The sequence below is a fragment of the Equus caballus genome, chromosome 1, assembly GCF_041296265.1.
Source record: "Equus caballus isolate H_3958 breed thoroughbred chromosome 1, TB-T2T, whole genome shotgun sequence".
NCBI lineage: Eukaryota > Metazoa > Chordata > Mammalia > Perissodactyla > Equidae > Equus > Equus caballus.
Genome location: NC_091684.1, coordinates 92,955,613 through 92,974,428, shown reverse-complemented (window position 1 = coordinate 92,974,428; position 18,816 = coordinate 92,955,613). Strand labels below are relative to the sequence as shown.

The following is an 18,816-nucleotide window of genomic DNA, read 5'->3' as shown; positions in this document are numbered from 1 at the left end:
GGCTGCCGAAGTGGAGCACACTGAACTTAACCACTACTTCACGGGTCTGGCCCCAAACCTTCCCTTTTATCTTACCTGCATCACATACTGACAGAGTCACAGAAACAAGAGCCAAAGTGAGCCTCGAGTGTAAAAAAGGACAGTGCACAAGAAGAGTATGCTGTGCATACAAAGCACATTTCTGGTACCACAGTGGTTTATAATTCTGTAGATAACTACTGTTTCAAGACAAGGAAGGAGGGATTTAAGAAAGCAAGCTTATTCTTTCCCATGCTAAAGCTTAAATTTCAGCTTTTTTGGAAAGGAAGACCTGTAAAATTACTTTCCTGCTTCAAAAGCAAAAACCAGCCCCCCAGCAGACACCACACAAGCCTGCCTTCTCCTCCCTGAGCCTGGCTGCAGGGCAGCCACCCTCAGGGAAAGGCACACAGCTCACGCTCCAGTCCTCTGCGTGCCTCCTGCCCAGCCCTTCCCCTGAGCTTTCTTCTGAGACTGGCCCCCAAATCTGAATGAAGACCTGGAAGCAGCATCTGAGTCAGCTCCACTGAGGAGCTGGCTGTAGCGGGCTAAGGACAAACAGGGGTCTAACATATTCAGCAGGATCTAGAACTCTTACTTATTAATAAACCTGCCGCCTAAGATAAAGCAAGCAGGACAACCAGTTTACAATCTGTGCAGACTGACCTTAACCGCTGCTTATAATAATCTTCATCTCCGTCGTCTCGGCATTTCACTACTTTCCGACCTCCTCCTCCTCCTGTAGCTTCAGCTTCTTCCCCCGAACTTGGAAAAAAGTCATCGTCAATCTCTTGCACTGTGACCTTCTTCGGCCATTTCGGGCGCTTGAGCACAGGCCTCAGTTCACAGTCGGTGCCCTCTCCAGACAGGTCGGCCCCGGCCGCCTCGTCCTGCTCCTCCTCCGTGGGCAAGTACTCAGACTCTTCACTCTCGGAGTCCCCCTCTGCCTTTGGCCTCACATCAGACTCCCAGGGCTTCCTTCTCTTTAGCAACCCCACCTTCCCCTGGAACTGAAGAGCCCTCTTCTGGAGTTTCCCGATGCGCTTCTTCAAGCGCTTATCTGCTTTCGAGAGAACTCTGCTTCTCTCGTCTGGTTTGTTTTCACTGAGCGTTGGGATCAGCTCAGAAGTGACGGGAGCCGGAGCTTTCCTAGCTGCTCTTTTATTACAAGCTTGCTTCTTCCTTTCAAAAGACAGTTTCGCTTGATCTGCCAAATACTTTTCGAAGCCCGATGCTTCATTGAGCATCAGTTTTCTAGGCTTCTTCTCCTGTTTCTGAGGGATCTGGGTACCAAAAGGTGTCATCTGGCCAGTGCGGATCAGCTCCTCCCAAGCAGCCTCCTGGACAGGCATGAGCATGCTGCCGAGAGAGGACGGCCCCGGTTCTGAAAGAGGATGACAGGCATTGGGCACTTGCGTGAAACTGTCCAGGAGGACAACAGATGTATTCACTTATTCAATCAACACTAGGCACCTACAAATAACTCATATTAAAAAAAAATCATTGATGTGCTAAAGCGTACTCCCGCCCAAAAGAACTTCTTCCAAAATACTGCATTATAAATATACTCTCTGTGCATCCAAGACAGAGGTATTCATACGTAACATACAGAGAGATACATTTAGCTGAGTTTCCTTATTAATTAAAGGTAGTCCATCAGGAAGCAATCTCCCAAGCTTCCGGTGTCATTGCTCACACCAGCATTCTGATGGACTGAAATTCAAGAGACAGGAGAAAACTAGAAATAGACACTTAAAAAGTCAGCAGGCACCTAATTGGTAAAAACGTTAGCTCTCCACCCCCAATACGACAGTCACCACATAGTTATTTAAATTTAAACTGAAAATTCAGTTCCTTGGTTGCACCTGCTATATTTCAAGTGCTTAAGAGACACACGAGGCTAATGGCTCCCATAACGGAGAACACAGACAGCACTTCCATCACTGCCAAAAGGTCTAATGGACACACTGTGTTAGATGGGTGAAGTTAACTGCCTGAAGAGATGACTAAAATGGGAAGTTATGCCATAATGGTACAAAGTCACCCAGAAATCATCCCTTTCATTAGCTGAAATTAATCTCTGGCAAAATTACTTTACCAAAAGCCAAAATGCCAAAAGAAGGAAAGCTTAACAGGAAAGAATCAATATGCTAAAATATGTTTCTTGTAGGCCAATAACGCCACAGAGAGTTTTTCATTAAACTTATGGTGAAGAAAAACACACATTAGAAAGTACACAAATCCTAAGTGTACAGTTCAATGAATTTTCAGGAAAAAAATCCCCATACACCAGCATCCAGATCAAGAAACAGAATTACTAGCACCCCTAGATGTGCTCTTCATGGTGCCTCCTGGCCTCTACTGCACCCCAAGATGATGACTGACCTGATTATTAACACTACTATAGACAAGCTGTACCCGGCTTTGAACTTTCGGTGAACGGAAAGGTCGTGTCTGGCTTCTTTTGCTCAACGTCACGCTCATGAGATTCACACTTTTTGTTGATTATAGTTGCAGTGTGTTGACTGTCATTGCTGTTAGTGTTCTGTTATGAAACTACATACAATTTTTCCATCCCACTGTTAATGGACGTTTGTGTAGTTCCCAGGTTTTGGCTACTAGGAATAAGGCTATGAAATTCTGGCATACATTCTTTGGTAATAGATGTATATAATTCTTTGGGTATGTTAAGCTTTAATAGACAGTGCCAAACACTTTTCCAAAGTGGTCCTATCAATTTGAAGTTCCACCCAGTGTTCGAGAGCTTCAGTTGGTCCACACCCCTGCCATTCCATTTTGGCTATTCTGGTAGGTGTGAAGCAGTACCACTTTGTGGTTCTGATTTGTATTCCCTGATGACTAAGGAACTAGGGTACCTTTCCATAGATTTATGGATCTTTTGGATGGCCTCTTTTAAAGAAAATGTTCAAGTCTTTTACCCATTTTTCTCATAGGTGGTTTGCCTTAAAAAGGAAAAATTTCTAGGAGTTCTTTACAGCTTCCAGATTCAAGTCCTTTGATTGACACATGTACTGCAAACATCTCCTCCCACTCTGCAGCTTGCCTGTTCACTCTCTTACTGCTATCCTTTGATGAACAGAAGTTCTTAGTTGTAATATAGTTCATTTGCAAATCTTTTCCTTTACAGTGAGCATTTTTGTCTTAAGTCTTTGCTCCAAGATCATGAAAATGTTTTTCAATGTTATATTCTAAAAGCTTTGTTTTACCACTCACATTTAGATCTACAATTCATTTGGAATTTATTTTTGTACATGGTGTAATGGGACAGGATTCATCTTATCTTCATGTGGATTAACTTAGCACACTTATTGAAAAGATGATTCTTATGCACAGCATTGCAGGGCCACATCTGTCATAAATCAAGTGACCATATACGGAGGGTCTGTTTGCTGGACCTTCTATTCTGTCCCATTGGTCTAATTGTCTTTCCTTGCACCAATACCACACTGTCTTAATTACTTAACTTGATAACAAGTGTTGATATTTTGTTCTTCTTCAAGACTGCCTTGGTTACTCTTGGCCCAATGCATTTTTATATAACTTTCAGAATCAGTTTGTTAACGTCCTCCACCCTCATCCTACACTTCCCACCCACATTCTCTTCCTCAAAAAAACCCCCTAAAATTTATACTGGGGTTGCATTGAAACTATAGATGGATAGAACTGACATCATTACAATATCATATCTTCCGACTCATGACCATGGTGTATCTTCCCATTTAAGACCTCTAACTTTTTAACTACATTTTATAGTTTTAAAGTAAAAAGCACTGCAGAAAACCAGATTTTTTTTGCCAAGACTTATTTCGAGGTATTTAATTTCGATTATAATTGGCATTTTTATTAAATTTTATTTTTTGTTTTTGCTGGGCTATAGAAATATGACTGATTTTTGTGTATTGACCTTATATTCAATGATATTGCTAAATTCATATATTAATTCCAACAGACTGTCCATTCTTTTGGATTTTCTACGTAAACAATCATGTATTCTGTGAATGATGATGGTTATCTCTTCTCTTTAATCTTTATACTACTACTTTTCTGTGGGGCGTGAGGAAGATTGGCCCTGAGCTAACATCTATGCCAATCTTCCTCTATTTTGTATGTGGTACGCCTCCGCAGCATGGCTTGATGAGCGGCACGTAGGTCTACACCCAGGATCCAAAACCATGAACCCCAAGCTGCCAAAATGGAGCATGTGAATTTAACCATTACACCACAGGGCCAACCCCAATCCTTATGGTTTTTATTTTTTTTCATTACTAGACTGTGCAGTCCAATGTTGAATATAAAAAGTGATAGTGAACATCTGGTCTCATCCCAGATCAGAGGAGCAAAGCCAACTGCTGCAAAGTTGACCCACCACTTCCAGAAAAGGATTCTTTATAAGATAATCCTGATAACAACTTATGAAATGGCTCACTATGTGGAGAACAGGGGAAATGAAGGCCTACTATACTATCTCTATCTCGTGGGTTCAAGACAGACTTAGCAAGGTTAAGGAACGCAGCCAACATCCACACCTGGGTAACGCAGAGCTGGAGCGCCCAAAGCCTGTGCTCCTTGACACTCTGTGCTACTGCCCCCCAACAGGGCAGAGGGCACCAGGGACAAGAAAGGGCGGAGGAGGGAGCGCAATGAGAGAGACCAGGAGTCTCAAGTGTTGGCTGGCGTCTGATGGAGAGATATAACAGGCACCAGGAGCTCAGAAAAAGGGCAAGGCCATGGGTCTACAGATTTGTAAAATACTAGAACTCAGGTGGCCACAAGCACCATGGGGAGTGACTGCGATTATCCAGGGAGAGGCAGTACAACAAGAAGTGGGCTCATCCTCTTATTATCTTATTATGCTGAGAATCAGCAACATTTAAGATAAAGCCAGAAAAGCTGGCCAAAAATAACTAATCAGAAATGGTGAGAGGACTGAAAGGAAAACCAGGAGAGAGACAGGGACCCCAGAAGGCACAGAAGCATCAGCTGCTCCAGACAGGCCAAGTGGAGCACAGGTGACAAGGGGCTGTGGATTTGTGGAAGTAACTTTGAATCCCGGGCAAAGTTTTACCAAAGAAGCAACAGGAGGTGAAAGCCAGCAGCACGTTTTAGGCAGACAGGCAGGAACAAAGGTCTGTTACCTGTGAGAAATATGGTACCTCAGGTGCAGAAAGCACTGGTCGTAGGCGCAATGGATTCTGAGACTGAACTTTAAAAGCATATCTAATATTTTTTCTATCATCTCAATTAATTCTTCATAATTCTGTCTTATTAAATAAACTTCTGAAGCTAGTAGAAAATATTTGCTTCAATAGCTTTAATGCTAAGAAGCCTTAATCTATATTTCAAGTAATAAATGACTGAATGGCTACCAATTTCTAAACATGCATACACAAACACTGACTAAAAGACACTGCATTTCAAAGCTTATGCATTTTCCCAAAAGGTTTTCCAAAAGACATCCATCCAAGGTAGTGACATAAACAAAATCACAGCCACGGTATAACCTGAATGAAGATGTCTTTTCTTAAACAACAGAACTGATGCTTGGAAAGTCTGCCCACTATGTCCCAAAAAGGTATGCGAAAGCAGTTTTAACAATGTTCATTAATGATGCTGGGCTCACAAAATGTAGTTCAATCAAGATGTTAGCTGCCTTCATGAAATTAACTATACAAGAATGTTAAGATTTCTAATTTATTAAACATAATACTAAATGTGCACCAGCAGCCTCCAGTAGACTGAGTTAAACCTTTACTTCCATTCTCTAAAAATTTTACCCCGTGACTTAAAAAGACTTGGTTCTGCAGGTACACTGTAGAGAATAAAATTTTCCTAAATCTGTTTTGACACTAAGGCAAAGAAATGTATTTTTCTCAAAACCCAGGCTGGGACAGAAGAGACACCCTCCTGACGTCAGGCCTAGGATCAGTTCAAAAACACAGTGGCATTGTTCCCAGCATCCTCACCTGCAGCCTCCTCCTCCAGACCAGCATGATCGAGTTCAATGTTCACCTCCGCTCCTCCAAGGATGGCCTGGAGCCGCTTCTGTTTTGCTGTGATCTTCTTTAGCTGTTGTTCCTTAAATGGTAAATGTTCAACACACAAAATGGCAATGAAGTAATTTATTGTTAGATACAAAAGACAGCATTATAAAATTGAAAAACTTTAATCAGGAGCAAAATAAAAATAAATTCCACACATTACTATTACTATCAAGAATCTTATTTGAGAAACTGCCACTTTTCTAGCAGGAAACAGCCCTCAAAGTATTGCCACCAGGCGCGCATCCCTGTCCCCACCTGCACTCCAGAGCAGCGGCACAGCTTTCTGTACGCCGAGCACTGGGGTTCACGTGTTCTGACTCTCCGCTGACTCTGGAGGTAGAAATGTCTACTCGGCTGCCCCCTTACTCACTGGAGCAATCACTAAACTTCTGTGTGTTTCTGACCTCAGCAGCCGGGGGCTATGAGGTCAACAGGCTGCATGGATAAGAAACACAAACACATTTGTTCAAACGTTCAGACAGTTGAAAGTGTCAGCCCCCTTGGACAACCTACCATATTGTCCTTTATAGTATTCTACCCAACCACAACATTTTAAAAGGAAAATTTATTCTGACACTCTTTTACCCCACTCACCCAGACGCCTCCTTGTCTTGCCTCCCTCTATATCATCAGAGCTCAGATCTGGGGCCATTCCTATCTTCCCCAATTAACCCGGCCTGTGGGACCTGGTTCTTCCCAAGGTCAAGAATGTTTAACTGCCAAATAAGCGCAGGGCGAGGGGAAATCCTGAATGCAAATGCCAAGTTGTGATGATCTGCAATTCATTTTCCTCTTGGAGTCTTTCCTTCTCTCAGCAAAGTCTCATTTAAAACAGCCTTTCTCTCTGAACAGTCTATCTCTAATCATGAAAGAGCTACTAAGGAAAAAGAGGATGTACAATCGAGTTAAGACTAGTACGTAAAGTGGCCTAAAGTTTGGTCCTCTGCGCTCCTTCAAACCCCAGCCCACGAGAAGCCCAGGGTCAGAGAAGGTCTCTGCACGTTGATCCACACGCTCCCACAAAAGGCAAGATGCCCCCCTCCCTGTTTTGGGGAGACTCTGGCTGCCTTAGGCCACTGCTAGCTCGGACCTTTGGGCGGCTACTCTGGAGGTGAGGTGAGAGAAGACCAGGTGGTGAAGATGATGGACTGGTAAGTGGAAAGCAAAAGGAGGAACGGAGTCTCCACACACCCCCCCTCAGCAGAGCTGAATCAGAGATGCAAGGACTCTACTCACTGCACTGAACCAACCGCAAGCATGATGACATCTGTCAGTCATTCGGGATGGCAGAATAAAACCATCAAAACTAGTCAGGCACGCCTATCTACGGCAATATATTTTCACAAAGCACACATAAATTCTAACAAGTGTCTCAAACCTCATAAAAACAATGTCTTAAGTAATAGATATTCCCCCACCCTTAAGTTCTACCCCCGAGCACAGACCCGGTCAGCGTGGCTAGGTGATGACTGGCACAGCCAAGGCCAGCCTCTCGGAACAGTGAGCATAAGTGTGTGAGGGGTGATGGCTGCACCAACAGGAAACAGAGCGTGCACAACCAGTGCAAACAGGAGCTCAGCAGAAAAAACGCATGTTCACACAAGACAAGGAGCCTGAGTGAGAGGCCGGCATGCCCAAGAGGAGGCTAGGGTGGTCAAAGAAAATGGTGAAGCAAGGCAGACCATCAAAGCAGACATGAGGGAGGAGGCAGGCAAAGCCTAAGGGGGCACTTCTTATCAAATACGTGTGTGTGTGTGTGTGTGTGTGTGTGTGTATTTTTAAAAATACTCTTTAACACAGGATGTTAAAGGGAAACAGCTGAAAAATTAAACATACAAAAGGAGCACAAAATTTTCTATTATAAATATTTGCCTTACATCTTTTAAGTACTTTTCAGAATACTTCCTAAATACTAAATGAGCCTAAAGGATGACTTTTTCAAAAATGCAATATTTAATGCGTTATTCAGAATCACCTTGTTATACTTCTGTCGTTTTACAGAGTCTAGTTTCCTGTTGATGTCTCTGTTGGCGGCTGCTTGAGGGCTAAGCTGTTCAATAATTTTATTGATTTGCCTTAGGGATGTCGTACATGACCTGAAAAATAAGATAGAACGTCTATTTTCCACTCTGGTAACATGTTTTATAGTTCAATATAAAGACAGAAATGCTAAATACATGTCCTTTTTACTTCTTATTAACTAAAGGATAAAAGCAACTAAACCAGCATGCATATTCTTGTTGGCCACAAAGAGAACCTGAAGGATTGTCACAAGTTTCAGATGTCTACTAGTGTTTTTCTGTTATCTGCCTTATTTAAATCAGCACATTCCCATTTGTAAGCTGATTCATTCATTCCATAAGCATTTTAAGTGTCTACTTTATTTAAGAGACTGCTAAAACAATGTGCAATAAGTTGTCCTTTTATATGAAAAAACGCATATACGGTTGTGTGGTTTTTTTTAAAGACTTTATTTTCTGAGAGTTTTAGGTTCATAACAAAACTGAGAGGAAGGCACAGAGATGTCCTATATATCCCCTGTCCCAAACATGCATAGCTTCCCCCATTATCAACAACCCATACATGGGTTTTTAAAGCCCATTAGGGAAGTCTCCCAAAGTTTGGAAAAGAACTGAAAATGCTTAAACATTTTCTTATATAAGTTAGACATCTGTGACAATATTTTTCTTTTGCATGACTGGAAGGCTTATTTGCTGTAGCATTACACTTTGTAGTGCAAAGAAAAAAAATCAATTTATAATACATTGCTCCTAAAACAGACACCACTGAATTCTAACTCCCAACTTTCAAAACACAAATTCAATCTTGACACGTGTGTAATTTGCTATTTGTATCCTTTGTGTATTTCAGGATAAAACACTATCAATGCAAGGATAAAACATGTTATCAATCAATGTTATTACTGGCAGTCTAAGGACCAGATGTCACCATCCGTCTAGTGTTAGCCTGCCTTGTGACTCTGCAGCACTCTGCTCTGTGACCTCTGTAAGCAGTGGACACACTTCCAAGGTCAAACGTAAAAGGTGTTCATTATAAGGAATCGAGGTCCTCACACTTGAAGGTCAGACTATAGCTATTTGAGAACTCTTGCTACTCAAGAGGCCAAGAGAACAACACCAGGAAACTGCTAGCACAAAACACATCCTTTAAGTGCCACAGCCACCTGTACCATGGCCTCCCCACGGGGGAGCCAACAGTCCATGTTCCTTCCTCCTCTCCCCTCCCCCAGCCGCCCCCATCTGGGACTGCACCATCCTCCCACCCGGTCCTTCCCTTCTCTTTCTTGCTTGCCCCCTGCCTAGAACCCTGGCCAAGGGAGGGCAGACTGGCAATGGGGAGTGAGCTCAGTCCTCCACTCCCGCTTCCCACCACTGTGTAACGTTCAACAGAGCCCACGTTTGGCTCTCTCCTAAAACACAAATAAAGTCTCCACAGGACGTCATCTTTCCTTATAAAGTCAAAAGGAAGGCAGAAGAAAGGAAAAGCAGGGAGCTGTTTCTGATTATTTCTAGAAATGCAAATCTGAAAACTTACCAAAAGACTGACACTCAGTCAAGAAACTGGAAAAAACACTATAGCACAGAGGAAAATGTGAGAGGGCGGATGTGTTCCTTGCACGTTGAACAGGACACATCAGAACTTTGGGTACACTTCTCCTGAGAACCACTTTGTGCACATGCTTGTGAGCTCTGGGGCACTGAGAACAGTACTTCCCTCCAGGACATCAGCATAAACAGGCTGTTGTGAGCTAGACTGAGACCCTAACTACTGTGGACAATGCTGCCCCTGGGAAAAGGGCTGGAGTTTGAACACAAGGTCGCGGACTGCGCTTACTGACTCCATTCTCCAAATAAGAGGTGCTATAAATCTCCTAAGTTGCTGGAATACTGCAGCTGTTATCTGAATCTCTCCGTCATATGCAAACAAACTCTGCAATCAGAGAGAGGGTCTACACTCACGTGAGGTCATCCAGGACGGACCGGTACTCCTTCTCCGCATCAGCGAGCTGGGCCGCGCAGCTGGCCTCGTGGATGGCGCTGTCCACCTGCTGCAGCACACCTTGCTCCAGCACGTCCTGGTCATAGACATCTACACCCAAGCCCTGCAGTTCAAGGGCCTGCGCACTCGGCTCCACCGCCTGGATCTGATGCCTGTCAATGTGCAGCAGGGCCGGCCCTCTCCTCGGAACTTCTGACGGACACCCCTCGGCGGAAGCGGATGGTCCATTAGCAGAGGAACAAGAGGGGAGGCTCCCCTCCCCCTCCACACTGCCATCACGTTCTTGCTTGATTGCCATGTCTTCATTACTACTGACACACTGACTCTGTACACACTCTTGCTCCTGAGGCTGATTTGAGTGGGGGATTCTCTCATTTGGCATCCTCTACAGACTATCTAAAAGAAAAAAAAATTTCAGTAAGCCTTTTGGTAACATAGAATTGATATTTATATAGCTTCTTAAACGTTTTATAGTTAAAGCAGACTGATTTCTCAAAAAATCAACTGATCATCCTCCAATTACAGAAATTCAAGTTTTCAAGTATAAGTTTTCTTAAAAGGGCTCAAATTATATAATCCTCTCCAGTTCTGATAATAGATAAGAAAAACTCACCAAACAAAAAGAAGAAAAATTGCAGTATCATTAACAGAGGACAACTTGGGCTGCCAGCTAAGAAAGCTGGCAATAACACCCTGAGGGACGCCCAGCCTCCTCCAAATCAGCTGAAGCCATGTGACTGCATGCCGGTCTCCAAGTCAGCATCTTCACTGCACTATGGCACAAGTGGTTTACATTACAGCAACACGATCCACGGTAATGTACAGATTTACTGATGTAAGGAGAGAGCTTCTGTACAAATCTGACACTAGAAACTTTTAGGCTGAACATTTACTCCAACAAACAGAAACTCTGAACAAGAGAGAACAGCACCACTAAAATCAGAATCTGAGAAAGATTAAAACATTCTCAAAAATAACTCCATTTCAATGCGCAATATAATTTCTCCCCCATCAGGTTGGCAAAAACGTAAAGCCTGATAATATCCAGTATTGATAAGGAAGATCCACCCTCACACAATGCTGGTAGGAACATAAACTAGTAAACCTCTCCAGGAAGGTGATTTAGCAATATCTATCAATATTTAAAAAGCACATAACTAAGTATTCATTCCAGAGAAACAGACATGTACAAGGATGTTTAGTGTAGCATGTTGTTAATATTTAACGGAGGCATTAAGTATTTTCAGTGGTATTGACAGAAAAATCTTCTAAAGTGAGGTCACATAGTATGAACGAATTTATGCTGAAAAAACTGTGTATCCTCAGCCGTGTGTCTGGAACGCATTCCAAGCGACTGGAGATGCACGCTCAACCTGCAACAACTGGGAGGAGGAAGCAGAAGGAACAGGGAGAAATAAAGGGGAACTTTTACATTTTACTCCAGGTACTCAGGAACTCCTTGAATGAAAATGTATTCACTATGTTGCCTATATAACTCTATCCAAGAAATACATTTAAAAGCAACACAATAACCAAGAGACAGCCTTGCTTTTTATTTATCTGTGAATAAACTAAGATTTCTTTCAGCACTGAAACTTTATTTCTATGAAATGACCACAAGGGCCCCCAATAAGCCCTACTCATTCTTTATCAAATCAACAATCCCAGCAGTCAAGCCCTGGGACACAAAGATGCCAGGATCTTAGTGTCATCCTGCCCTGAGTAGCTCACTCTATAGGGAGGAGATGCGCATCAATAACACAGTGGGGCAAGTCTGTTGGGGAGGCAAGAGGCCACGTGGACATAGAGGAAGGGACAACGCACTGTGTCTGGAGCTCAAGAAACATGTACAGCTAAGATGTGAAAACCCGGCCCAGGGTCTGATACACGGGAGGTGCTCAATATACCCTGAAAGGAAGTACACTTCAGAGAGGAGTCTGAAGTCGGGCCTGGACAATGAGTCACTGGTGAATTCACTCATGACAGTGAGAATCTCAGAAAGGAAGCAGACGGGAAGCAGGGAAGGGGCTGGTGGAGAGCCTATGAGCTGCCAGTAAGGTCCCGCAGCAGTCAGAAACGCAAATCTGGGCTCAGGAGAAAGGTCTGGAAGACATGTGGATGCATCAGAAGAGTGGAGCAAACAGCCCCAGGGGTCCCAGGGCTATGACAGGTACCATGGACCCTTTAAGAGGGTAAGAAGAGGCTAACATTGAAAAGGTTAAAAGTGAACAATGGAGTAAGAAAGTTCCTCCTTTTCTGGGCCTTCTGATCACTTTCAGGAGAAAGGATCAGTTTGGTGCTCTATCATCAGCTAGTCTCCATTTTCAACAGAGAGGGCAGGATTCCAGCTCAGAGCGTTCACACTAGCTGGAACTGAACAATCCTATTTTCATTGCTCTTATTTGTATGTATCCAAGGATTTCTTTTCCAGTTGAAAAAAAAAAGACATTAATTCATCAAAAATATTAAGTAATAATACTGTAATACAAAGACAAGGTTAAAATAACGATGTCTGGAGAAAACTCCTAGCAATAGAAAAAGAGGAAGAGGGAATAGTTAAAAGTGGAAAATAAGACAAGAAGTTCACATAAAGAAACCAGAAAGGGTCCAGTGGATTTGGAAATTAGCAGGTCACTAGTTACCTTAGCAAAATAAGTTTGAGTGGGGACGAAACCAGACTGTAAGAGGTTCAGACGTGAGTAGATGAAAAAACAGGTCACACGTGGGTAGCCTGCCCACTTAAGGAGCTTGGCTACGGAAGGGAGACAGCTGGAATGATAAGGTAATAAGGGGTTGGGAGAGGAAAATTAGGTCAAGAAAAACTATAGAATGTAATAGCTGGAGGGGGAGTAGGGAGACAACCTACACAGAGAGCTGTACAAGACAGCAGCAGGGAAAGACCAAGTACAGAAGTAAACAGAAAGCACAACACATCTTTCTCTGACTCCGGCAGAAGGATGACTCCTGTTGTACCTAAATTTGTAGCTGCAGAGGAGAGGAGCTGAGGTGGAGCATAGAAAAAACATCCTATAAGGTAGGAAGTGTGGGCATTTCCTGAGTCAGGGGATAAAGCTGGGATAGGAGCTGGACAAGAATAAGAATCTGGAATAAATGTCCTGTACCAGAGAAAAGCCGAGGGGGAACAAATGTTGGTGATACGTGTGGAAGGCCCATCTGAGGTTGGCCCCCAAAAACCACGGATGGCCAACAACCCCCAAGGCTGTACAATTTCCTCCCTAAGTAACCAGCAATCCCAGGGGAAATGTCATCAGTGGGGGATTTCAGAGCAGGAGTAGCAGAAGGACAGAAGGGCATGGGCTGAGGAGGAGAGTAGTTCAAGTAACTCACTGTGGGGTCCAAGCTGGGTGAATTAAAAAGAAACAAGCCATAAGGGGGCAGGGGGAGACAGACAGAAGTCATGGAACCACTGGGAGACTGACTGTGGACCAAGGGCAAGTCTCCTAGGAGTGACAGCTGAAAAACAGGAAGTTCTCATCAGAAGGGAAAGAGCTTCAGAAGTGAAATAAATCATCCATTTAACAAATATTTGAGAATCACACGAGACAATGTACTAGGTTAACTAGTTTCCGTCCCCACAGAGCTTCGAGTCTCTTGGGAAAGACACACATTTACACACACACACGAATTTACATATATGAATATGTATTTATCTGTTATATTTACACACACATGTAATCACGGTAGCTGCTATAAGAGGAAAGTACAGGATTCTTTAGGACAAAACAACAGAGGAACCTAACTGACATTGTGGAGGTAGCTGTGAGGTCAGAGAGGCCTCTCTGGTAAAGCGATATTGGAGCCAGTATCTGAAGGATGAACAGGAGTTATCAGGCCAAAGGTAAAGAGAACATTTCGCAAAGAAACGACATATGTAATTTCTATGGCTGGTCAGAGCTGGTGCATTTGGAAAAATGGAAGAAGGCTGGAGCACAGTGAGAATTTTTTACTCTATTTTACACGAATAACTGAGTTAAAGAACTGACAAGGACTCCATTCATTGCGTAAAACTTAGAGAGTATCTTCCACCACTCTGCAAGGCTTAATCATCCGAGAAAACAATATCCTCAGTGGCCTCCCCTTTGAGCACTGGGGCGAGGGCGAAATCAGACCTTGGTCCGGAGGTCTGGTTGTATCCGCGCATAGCTGGGGAGGAGGGGCAGGGATAAGCGAAGACGGACGGGTAGGCAAGGGCTAGGTGACATGCGCCCGGGGAAAGCATGAGCCTGGATCCTACTCCAAGTACCATGGAGCGACTCCGAAGAGTTTGAAACAGGGTGATCCCAACTCGTGTTTGTAAAAGACCACCTGGGCTACTCTATGGATAACGGACTGGAGGAACAGTGTAACCAGGAGATGACGGGAGAGAGACGTCCAGGCGAACACTGACTGCAGCCTGGAACAGGGTGACAGCGGTGAAGACGGATGCTACGTGGGAAACACTGTTACAGCTAAATCCGCCTGCTCCTCCTCCTACTCGCCTACATCCATACCCAAACGCCTGACTTGTTTTTACCTCGATTCTCTCTTGCAAATAACTCCAGTACTGGAATGGAGATCAAACAGGGCCGGGCTGATGCTGACACAGCCGAGAAGCAGACGCCGGGCCCCGCGCCCGCCCAGGTGAGCTGGCGCCGCGCCGTCACTTCCGGCCGCAGGTGGGCCGGCCCGAAGGCGCGCGCCCGGCCGAGGGCCGGTCCCGGCCGCCCGCGCGGAGGGCGCCCCCATGACAGCCAGAAGCCGCTGCCGCCTGGGGCGCCCGAACAGGGCCCAGACAGCCCCGCCGACGTCCAACCCGGCCGCCCGCACACTCACCCAGGGCCGCGCAGCCGCCGGTACGGAAACGTAGACGCCGCCGCCGCCAGCCGCCTTGGAACCCGACTGGGACCGACCGCGGCGCATGCGTCTTCTGCCCGTCGTAAGCGCCGCCCCCTACAGTGACGTGACGGGCTCGCGCGGGTGGGGCCTAAGGCGCATGCGCCGGCTGCCGAGTTGCTCGGGAGCGGCGGGCGAGGCCACGTGGTATGAGCGAGGGATGCAGCCCCGCCTTTCTGCCTGCGATCCGGCTTTGCGAGTTGTCTCGGCTGCGGGCCTGCTGTGTGTCTTGAGGCCGGCGCTTTACTCCTGGTGAAAAATACCTGTCTAGGAAGGCGGTTATAAGAATTAAAAGGCATGTTTCCGGAAAGAGAGAGAGAGGTATGCGAGGAGGCCTTGCGAATGTGAATGCTTCCGATTAACCGGGAACCCCCGAAGAGAAAGTAAGCTTCGGGAAGGGAGCTGGCCTGAGCGCTGCGCTTTTCAGCCGCGTACAGTCGGCATTCTGTCCTCTCCTGGTCATCTGGCACGGCTGTGAGCCCGTAAAAATAGGGAGAGGGCTGTTTTTCTCTCTATACTCTCTCCGCCTCACAAACAGGGATTCCAGTGCTGGCAGAGAGTGGATTGTCCCACTCCTCTGGGAGTGGTGGTGAATGCTGGAAGGATCTTTGGGGCCTGGGTAGGGAAGGGCCTTCTTCGTTTTGAAGCCTGAAGTCAAATAGGAAAAGGGGGTTGGGAAGCGTACTTGGTAATGCTCGGTAATACCACCGTCTCTCTCCTGTTAGCGCCAATCTAAATATGTCATTCCACATAAAAATGTGACTTGTTTCTTAAAAAGAAAGAATTTAGTTATCTCTCGAATAAAACGTTGAGCCTAGAAAGGCATTGGTAAGATAGTTTTCCTGCTTAAATCTGAAAGCAGTTTCCCCGAGATATATAGGGTTTCCTTACTATTTTGAGAATGAGGTCCCCTTTTTAGTGTGTACTGTTTTGGAGAGCCCCTATGTATCAGTCAGAATTTGGACAGGAAGCAGATGATACACTCCGACTAGTTAGTTGAGGAGAATTGATAACTTTTCAAAGATGTAAGCAGAGTTTAGGAAAACAACTCAGGATGGCCCGGTACCCCTGGGGCTGGCAAGAGGCCAGGAGCAGTTCCCATCTATTAGGGGCTGGATTGCATCCCCCCAAATTTGTTTGAAATCCTAACCCCTAGTACCTCAGAACGTGACTATTTGGAGAAGAGGAGGTTAGGATATAGACATGCGCAGAAGAAAGACCCTGTCAAGATACAGGGAGAAAATAGCCACCTATCCCGTCAAGAAGAGAGACCTCAGAAGAAACCAACCCTGCCACTACCTTGATCCCAGACTTCCATCCTCCAGAACAGAGAGAAAACAAATTTGTTATTCAAGCCCTCAGTCTTTGTTACATTGTTTGTTACTTTGTTATGTCAGCCCTAGCAAACTAACACAATCGGTAGGCCTGGAGGGGTGATGGGAAGACGCAGAATAGCTGAATGGAAAAGACCGCTTCACCAGAGAAATGCACCAACCCAAGGTCACTCAGCAGGAGGGAGCTGGGGAAATAAATACCCTGACCTCCACATCCTCCCATTGATCAAAATCAACTGAAAGCCAGAGGGCAAGGGAGTCTGTTGATGTGGGTCCATATAGATCAGCCTCTTAGGGCACAAGGCAGGGTAGAGACGGAGAGTGGGTCTGGAGCCTCACACCATACCCCACACAATAGTAATTATCCTTGTAGTATCCCTTTAATTTAGACAAGGCATAATGATAGAAAGTCACTATTAATTCAGTAAAGCTTTTTACATGAATGTGTGTTCAGTTTATTAAAGGATCTACATACTTCCTCTAAGCCAAGTTTCCTCTGACCTCTTTAGACTGAGAGTAGTGAGTAATAAGGTCAATTAGCAGCGATAACTCAGATTTTGATGAAACCTGTGCCCATCTCTTGTGCTTTGGGGCCACTATTTAGCACAAGAGTAGTGTTGCTGGCAATTCGGATTGCCAAAGAGAACTTATTGTTGATCTCTTACTGTGCCTAATTTATAAATTAAACTTTATCATGAGTATGATATATAGGAAAAAGCATGGTATATGTAGGGTTGGTACTATTCATGGTTTGAGGCATCCGCTGAGGATCTTGGAATGTATCCCCCATGGTTAAGGGGGAGGACTACTATACAGTCACATTGGAGTTTAGGGCTTCAACATACAAATTTTGGGAGGAGAACAGCACAGTTCAGTCCACAGCAAGCCCAGCCTTCAGTGACCTCACACGGGCGGCTTGAAGCTGGCCGGGAAGGAATATTCACACTACAGAAATGGACAAACTATGAACCAGGACTTTTGGTGGGAGGGGGACCTTGATCTGTTTCCAGCATACGCCTGCTTGTTCTTCTCAGGCCTGCGTGACTTTGCACATGCGTCTCTGCGTGGAATTCTCTCATCCGTTCCAAACTCAGCCCAGAGTTTCTTTTTTCTGAAGCTTTCCTTGGCCCTCTAAACAGAGTTAGGCATTGCATCTCTGCTGCACGCCTAAAGCAATATTTCCAGTATCTCTAGTGTAGCACTTATTGCTTTAGATTTTAACACATTTTATTTAACAAGCACTTATATAGCCCTCACTGGGGGCTAAGTTTTGTTCTGAGTGCTTTACACATACTAACTTAATTAAATATGACCAGAATTGTCCTTGTGCCTTTCCTTTCTATTTAGTGTTCAGTGCAGGAAACTCTCCTCCTGCTCTTATGAAGCAGAAGCGCTAAGTTGAGCCTCAGTTTTCAAACCATCAGGGTAATGACAATGCACCACCTTGATTCTCCATTATCCATAAACATGGAAAAAACTAATGAAAAAAACAGTAGCAATATATTGGGAGAGCATTGAATACTGTGCAAAATTGATAAATCTGAAAATAGAGGTCAAATCATATTATTTAGAATTATGTTGGCAACTACTAGAAAGACTAATGTTAAATATACGTTGAATAAATGAGCAAATAATTTTAAAATCAATGAATGTATAAAATCATATAATTCCACTGAAATACGAATGTATGTGTATCTGTGTGTGCATGTGTGTGCGGTGGGGATGAGGAACAGTCCCCTTACTTTTTGTTCACACCTCCACCAGGGCATTTGTGACTTTATCTCTCTTAACTTCATTGTTTCATATATCCTGTTCAACTTTCTCTTTGCCCTGACTTTTTCTCAAACCCCTCCGTGATTAATTTTAGCCATTGCTTTTTTTCATGATCTTTTAGGGTCATTTCAGTAATCTCCAGCAAACACCTTGCTCTCCAAAGCTGATATAAAAAGAAGAGAACAGATCCGCATGAGCAAGTTCTGCTCACACTGTAGAAGGTACAGGTTCATCTCAGTGTGTCCTGATTTTATTAGGCTCCCCTGTTTCAGTGTAATGTTCCTGTTAGTCACCAGCATTGTAACTAACGTGTGCAGTTGTACATTAAGGAGATTTTGAAGGGAATCCTCATGATTCTGAACACCTGAGAAGAAAGTTATTGTTGGTCTAGTCTTCATATCAGTGGAAACTGAGAGTATGAACATAAAGAAGAATTTAGCAATAGTAAGAATAACCTGCGGACTTGGATGTGTTTACAGGATATCTAATTTCAGATAAAACTCATAGAAAGAAAGTGGACTCATGCTGTCTTAATATGCTCTACACTGATGAGGCAGCTTCATTTGCTTGTTCACTGTTGGTCCGGCTCCCTTTGAGCCGCTGACTCTCAGGGGATGCTATTCAACCAGTGGCCACTAGAGGAAGCAGAGCACCAACTACTGGGTTTGGGTGATTTCGTTTCAACAGACGCATTTTAGTGAGTGCCTACTCCGAGC

The 18,816-nt window shown here is 44.4% G+C and overlaps 1 protein-coding gene across 8 annotated transcripts in view; it reads right to left on the bottom strand.

The window, feature by feature from the left end:
- Positions 1-15,260, bottom strand: part of ERCC6 (ERCC excision repair 6, chromatin remodeling factor) — a 72,468-nt gene extending 57,208 nt beyond the window's left edge. The window contains exons 1-6 of one of the 8 annotated variants that reach the window (XM_070229753.1): positions 14,934-15,029; positions 10,061-10,496; positions 8,056-8,176; positions 6,336-6,515; positions 6,003-6,114; positions 685-1,402 (exon numbers count right to left, since the gene is read on the bottom strand). In XM_070229753.1, coding sequence (XP_070085854.1) covers positions 685-1,376 — 692 coding nt within the window. In that variant the 5' untranslated portion in view covers positions 1,377-1,402; positions 6,003-6,114; positions 6,336-6,515; ... (1 more) ...; positions 10,061-10,496; positions 14,934-15,029. Of the gene's footprint in view, positions 1-684; positions 1,403-6,002; positions 6,115-6,335; positions 6,516-8,055; positions 8,177-10,060; positions 10,497-14,634 lie in introns of all 8 variants that reach the window. The other 7 variants (XM_070229744.1, XM_070229764.1, XM_023648114.2 and 4 more) reach the window with 7 other exon arrangements.
- Between the last annotated feature and the right edge of the window lie 3,556 nt (positions 15,261-18,816).